Source organism: Pinus tabuliformis, chromosome 2_2 (genome assembly GCF_031772625.1).
Source record: "Pinus tabuliformis cultivar Carrire ecotype Pingquan chromosome 2_2, CPIR1, whole genome shotgun sequence".
Classification (NCBI taxonomy): domain Eukaryota; kingdom Viridiplantae; phylum Streptophyta; class Pinopsida; order Pinales; family Pinaceae; genus Pinus; species Pinus tabuliformis.
The window spans coordinates 39,337,906-39,345,074 of NC_142300.1; the positions used below are offsets into that span (position 1 = coordinate 39,337,906).

Sequence of the window (7,169 nt, forward strand, 5' to 3'; positions counted from 1 at the left end):
GACTTCTGATTCCTACCTCATCCATGAGATCATAGCAGTTCCAAAGAGAACCAGCATGAGAAGCCTCTAGTGATCCTCCACACTACTGAGCCCAGTCAGCATTCGAATAATCATGCGATTTCATATTTCCAGCAGTGTATCTCCATCCATGAAGATTGTGACCTAGGTATTTCAAAGAGCCTTTAGCAGTCCAGTCCAGTAGGGTCAACCAAATATGAGCTCCACCATGAGAACTGAAAACATATGTCTCGGACAGAAGTTCACCAAGAACATCAAGCGCCAATGATTTAAAGAAACCCGGAGGCATTTGAGAAATCTGGTCCGACATCACTTCCATATAACTCTGAAAGTTAAGATCCTCGAGGTGTCACAGGCTTGCAATTTATCATTCAACATCCGAATCCAACTCCCTCTTACTTCTGCAAATGAGGGTTCTGCACCTGTCAGAAATAGGTCTTCCTCATAAGGTGTCGGTATAGAGGTCGATGATCCACAACCTTCGGGTAATGGTTTGGATCGTTTTCACTCCTAGTGAATCTCAGCTTCAACAGAGAGTTATCAATCCTCTCATACTACGCCTGGGTGTTTTGCTTCGAGCCATAGAGGCTTCTTCCACTTGTATACATGAGATCCCCGATCATGAATCTCAAACTCCTCGAGTTGTTCCAAACCTATGGACCTGCTGCATGAGGAGGAATGGTCCTGATAAGATTTTCCTTTGGTACAACTCAACATGTACCTTCATGCTCTACTTGAATCAGACATCCCTAACACCATTTGACTCACATCAAGTAGGGCCCCATAAGTAGACCTCCAGTGTTATAGATGCGATATGTCAATTGACATGATCCCCAATGGACCATCTGCAACTTGATACAAAGTTGCCAACCCTGAACCCATGAGAAAAAGCATCATTGAAAATTATAATTTTTTAACACGTACCTTTCCATTTGATGAATGCCACCCTGAAATCTTTGACTTCCATTTCCGAGATGGACACCAAGTTCTTCTTGCGATCAAGTACATAAACGAGATTTGTAAATGAATCGAGTTACCCTTACTCAATTGAGAGTTAACATTCCCTACACCCTTTCCGAGATAGGTGGCATCGGCTCCAAGTATAATCCCACGATTGTTTTCCACCTCTACAAAATTAGAGAGTCCACCCATCCATCCAATGAAGTGCCTTGGAAGCACTACAATCTATAAGCCAGATTCCCAAAGAATCTGAAGGAGAGGGCCAATACAAGATAACGCTTCTTTATCTTATCAAAAACAACATTTGATTCTTCATACCTGGGGTTCCTTGCTTTCTATGAAGAATCGGCCATTTCCTTAGTGATCTGCATTACCTGTCACTCCTTGATCATTGAAGATGTCCCTGGAATGATTGTAATAATAATCAAGTGATTGTCCCTGACATTGAAAACTCCTTGCATATGGCCGAACTAGTTACCTGCCTTTCCTTCGAGATGAGATCCTCTCCAATGAAGTGATCTTTACCTAGCCATATTCCGTTGGCCACTCTGTAATTTTCTCTGCTTCGAATTCACCCTTAGTGAATTTGAAGAGGAATGAGGAATCCAATGACTTTTGTCCTTTCCATTGAGTTAGGTGTTGCTCACTCTTGCTTGGGTTATCTTCAACTCGACTTTGATACCATGTAAACCCGTAGGTATGTTTATGATTTGAGACAATTTATTTCAATTTTCACTGAAGCTCCATATCTTTTCCAGATTATGCCTCACTCAAATAAAGTAAACTGAGATAGAACATACCATCTCGCAAAAGACAATGCCAAGAAAGAGGATACAAATGTGGCGCTAGCCAGGGACAAACCCCTATGTGGGAAAGCCTTGACCCATTCTTCTTATATGTTCTTCAATAGTTCGGAGAGAGCGAGAGAGAGAGAGAAGTAGGTTTATCAACAGAAGTCAACACTTTAGTTATCTAGATAAGGAAAGATCATCTCTAAGAAGATGATACACGAAGATCAGTTGAAGACAATGTTGGTTCCACTGATTCTCCAAGGTAACTCCACCTATCTTGTGCTGCATATCGTCATATGCTACACCCTCATCACTATATTTGGCTCATCACGCTTCATTAACTATAACCATAGTCAATGATTAATGAAGCTTGATGAGACCAACATTTGATGATGTGCAAACACGGTGAGGTGCGCATGTTGACGAAATGCGCACTCGATAGGTTAAGGAGTCACCTTGGAGAAGCATTGAAGCAATATGTCTCATAATCTCACTGTATCATCTTCTGATAGAGACCTATGCTCTTATTTAGATAAGTCAAAGTGTTGCACTTCTATTGTAAATGTACGATCTCTCTCACTGTTTACTATTGAGAACCTCTAAGAAGAATTGAGCAAGGGTTTGCCCACATTGGGGTTTGTCACTGGCTACGCCACATCTTGTGTCCTCTTGTCTTGGCTTGTCCTTTAGCGATTTATGTTTATGTTCTATCTGCAGTTTATTTTAATGCTGATGTGATTGCTAATCTAGAAAAGATATTGAGCTAACTGTGAAAATTGAAATAAATTGCTCCAGCATAGAACATACCTAAAATTAACAGTGTTGCAGAGTTTACAGAAGAACAAATTGTAGACATTGCATAAATTTGACAAGCATAATTATATTTGGAATGAGAAAGCTAAGCTCCCCCCCCTCCACTGGCAAGTGTTTTTATCAGTTGGAGCAACATGAGAAACTAAATGATGATGGAAAGACCATTACAAGGAGAAGATAAAACATTTGGTCATTAAGTATTATTTACTTTTATAAAATTAAAGAATGATAAGCATCGAATAAGTGAAATAAGTGAACTTGAATTGGCACTTCAAACTCTGTTGTGATTTTCACATGCCATGCATCCAAGCAATAGCCAACAATGGCAATGTATGACGTCCAACAATATTGTATAGCCATACACTACCAAACTCGGGACTCACAACCAGAACTCACAATTTGGAGGTTACGTGGCATTCCTATGACTTATGCTACCAGGTATTGGTGGGTATCCTTGCACACTTGTGATTCCTATTTTCTTAGACACGAGATCTCAATTTGCGTGCACACAATCTCCTAAATCCTTGCACACAAATGATGCCCAATTTTGCGCTCTTCACAAGAAGATGATATCACAAACTTGTGTGAATTATGTGCCTTCGTCCTCCTCTTATAAACCCAATTTGAGCATGCAAATAAGGCTCTATTCAATTTTAGAACTCGAGTTCTTGATTGCAAGTTAATTAAGAGTCCAACTGATTCTCTCCCGAATCAACACTTGGAGTCTTAACTCATTCTCTCTCCAATCAACACTGAAGACTAACTTAGCTCTAACTGAACTAGCAACCGCCACCTCGTTCTATAGTCAAACTGAAGAAGATCCATGTAACTAAAGCTCCTACTCTTTGCATGCTATATTGTGATCATTCCAATAATATGAACAAACAAAGAAAAATCACCCGAACTGAAGTCTGACTCATGAGTTCGCATTCATGGCTAGAGAAAGACAAATCGAAGTCTTCACTGGCTAAGGCACAAGCCAGAAGACCTTTACTCGCTACATTTTCAATATCTCAGTATGGTAAAAACCTCTTTTCATCAAGCCTTGCAACCACTACAATCTAGGCTTGGTCTATGACTTTATGCCAAAGATTGTACTATTAAATTGTCGATGTTGGAGGTGATGACATGGTTGGAAGCCAGGAAAACCTGTTATTTTATTTGATTTTGCCCATTTATATTATTAAAAAATTGCCTATATTGGACAGGGATCCAAGAACAAGTGTAATACCCACTAAGTTTAAATGACATCTTGTTGACAAGAAGTTGGAATATGTGACAATTAATGATTTAGTAACCAAGCATTCTGTAAAATCAGTAGTGGACTTTCCAAGTTCAACTCTAGAGACAATGTGATTGTATTGTTCATTGCTTACACCGATATTACACAGTCCTATCTCATCCTTTAAACATAATAACCATCTTATAAAAACCTTCGTAAAAAATATTCTAATCCCTCTACTCTAGCATTCGATCGCTTAAGACAACACTTTCAAACTGTTGGATGTGAGATTAGTAAACTTCAATTGTACTTTAAAAAGAAAATGCAACAATAAGCATGTCAAAAAAATATTTTCAGTATCACATTATCATATTTATTCTTAAAGTTTAAGAGAATAGGCAAATTTAGCATACAAACAAAAAAATAGGGAAGATTTAGCATACAATAAAATAAGCAATAAATTGATTTTCAAAATGTTCCAACTAACAATTTCTCAATAAAGAGAGCAAACAAAGAGAAGAACAAAAATATTATATGATATTGATGTTTGATTTATTATTATTTGAAAGTTCATTTTGATCTTGTTTCTTCTAGCTTGCCCAATTCTCACTTGGAAGCCCGTCTTGATGACTTTGGGAAATCTAGGGGAGATTATTTGCACAAATTTTGTTTTCTCGTTGCCAATATGACCAAGATTGTAGATCTGGCTCTCTTCTTCCCAATGATATTGTGTCAAAGGTTCAACAAATGTTCCACATTCTCCTTGTATCCTCATTCAGAAAGCTCCCTCGATCACTACTGCCATAATGGAAGATACTACTTACAAATTAAGATGTAAGTAAGTACTGTCAGTTCCAAGAAAAAATACATAAGCAAATGGAATAAAATACATATTGGTGGTCTACATTTAGAGGCTTTTTATAAAAGATAGAACTTACTATCCAATAATGTTTCTTGAACATGTAGAAACCAATTTAATTAAGCTTGCTTGACATTAATAAACTTCATGCACAAATGTTTATCTGAATCTTGGACAAATATCTGCTAATCCTTTTACGGGTCTCTTATCAGATTAATGAAATAGTTAATGAATGCTTACTACAAGAATAATTTCATTAGGTGATTTTATTTACTTTTCTAAATGAAAAATGAAAAATCATGGAAGAACTTATCAGCTGAAACTAGAAACTGATAAATTAATACCGTGCAATTAGAATATTCTTGGAAATGATAGCACGATTTTCAGAATTTATTTTAAATTTGCTCAACTGAAACTCTGTTTCCAGCATTTGAGCAGTTCAATTCAAAATAGAATGGAAATCTAAGCAAACAAACAGCAATAGTGTAAAACCCCTCAAACGCAGTAGATCGACCTAGGTTCACCTCCTGAGTTCAATGAAGATGGAGAACTACAGATAAAATAAAATAAATTGTTACAAAACTGCATGTCAAAGGTCTTTTGTAACAGCAAATCGTATATCCGCATACAGACTTGTGGACAATATTTTCGAACATTCTATTTTGCTACGCTTTTTCTAAGATAGCGTAAAATGTGCAGCCTTCTAAGTTCAACACAGAAAGTTGTCCTTCAGTAAATTGGTATATAATCATAGTCCGCAGTCTCTGGAATACTAACATATCGGATAAATTACTACAGCTGATAGCCTTTGAAAATTATGTAATGGGCATAGGAACTTGCAACAGAAAAACTAAACACCAAACAACAACGGGAAAAGGGAGTAAATAAACACAAAAGCCAGCCTTCTGGCAGAACTGGACTGAAGCAAAAGCCCACAATCGAATTACCTTGAGAATGTTATCACAAACAGTGGCCGCAATGCTCTTTGCGGCATGAATATTTTCTCCAGCAATAATTGTCAAGTTGGTAATAATAGGTTTGGAGTTAATAGTAAGCTCGCCAAGTGCAGTTTTATACTGGCTAACAAGCTCCTGTTGTCCCCCACCTCGTGAAGAAGAATCAACTATTTCCCTTTCACTGTCTTTATCAATTCTGTCATCATCGTGATCAACGTAACTTCTGCTCCGCCTATCTCCCTCCCGTTCCCGCTCCCTTTCAATTGCCCTGAACCTCTCCAGCAAGGGGCTGCCTCGTTGTGGCTGCCTCTCTAGAGACCGTTCCCGTTCGATAACACGGTGAAACCCCCGATGGTCTCTTTCCCTCTCCACATCTTCCCCAATTCGGGCCTTCTTGACGGCAAGTTCCCTCGACCTGTCAATCGATCTTCCAGAGCTTTCTATCTCCATGTTTTTCCTGCTCCCCTGCAGACTTTGACCTAGGTCATTTCAAAGAGCCATTTACAGTCCAGTCCGATAGGGTTTTCTTTTATTTGCCAGCGACAGGTGACAAGCTCAAAACCCGTCCGACACCTGGCCACTTTAGGGTTTTCCCTTTTATTTTAAACAAAATAAAGCCTCCAGTGTCCAAGATTAAAAGAAAAACCCTGAGCAAGTGCCCGTGAGCTACAAATCCGAGTCCAATGCTCGAACCTTGCTATTACGAAACCGACCCGCAAAATTTTCTTGTCCGGCTGTTTATTAAATGGCTTGAGACTCCCTTGTGAATCTTATTCAATATCAATAAGAGCGGCAAGTTTTTGTTAAATCAATATTGACAGAGCAGGAACCAAATAGCTGCCATTATTTTAGTTCAACGAATTGAATAAGGATTGCTTCTATCTTCAGGAAAATGCTGTGTGCATAACCTGAAAACGCCGTTGAACTCTGCGCGGTAACAAAATCGAATCCTCTACCATCGCAAAAACTTGAGGGAGCCCCAAATTAAACGAACACAGAGCCGAGAAAAGCGTCTTTTGCGCACTCTCAAATCAAACGAAGCAAATCTATCGGCAACCACAAATAATTAATGGAAACGATGAATAACAGGGGAAATATTGGCTTCCGGATTTCCGATGGGGTCGGTCATATGGAGGACATGAAAGCCCTTATGACATTTTTCTTAGTGTTTAGATTGGATTACGAAATGTTGAGCTCGACCCGGCTGCCTAAGAGGGGCAGATTGTGAGCGATCGGTCTAGTGATTTTACTGATTGTCGCATTACGAGATATCTAAAGAGTGATCCAGAAAATCGTATAAGAGAAAAAAATATCAAAACCCTCGGAAAGAATAAAGAGAAAAGTGGAGAGTTCAAATTTTAATCAATATTGTTTAAAATCGTGTGATTAACCAATTATAAAGAAAAGATGATTTATAAAATATGATATTGTATTTGAGGATAACACTAAGTTCTTTAGAGATGCAATTAAATTTAAATTTGTATGTGAAGTTTATGTTAATGGGTTGATTTAAGTTGTTGATTGTTATGTGAATGGCAAATAAAAAGTGT

The 7,169-nt window shown here is 38.2% G+C and overlaps 1 protein-coding gene across 1 annotated transcript in view; it reads right to left on the reverse strand.

Annotated features, from left to right (window-relative positions):
* LOC149191395 (uncharacterized) overlaps positions 1–6,890 on the reverse strand; it is a 29,576-nt gene extending 22,686 nt beyond the window's left edge. Inside the window, exon 1 of the mRNA XM_089404203.1 lies at positions 5,611–6,890. Coding sequence (XP_089260329.1) covers positions 5,611–6,069 — 459 coding nt within the window. The 5' untranslated portion in view covers positions 6,070–6,890. The remainder of the gene's footprint in view (positions 1–5,610) is intronic.
* Between the last annotated feature and the right edge of the window lie 279 nt (positions 6,891–7,169).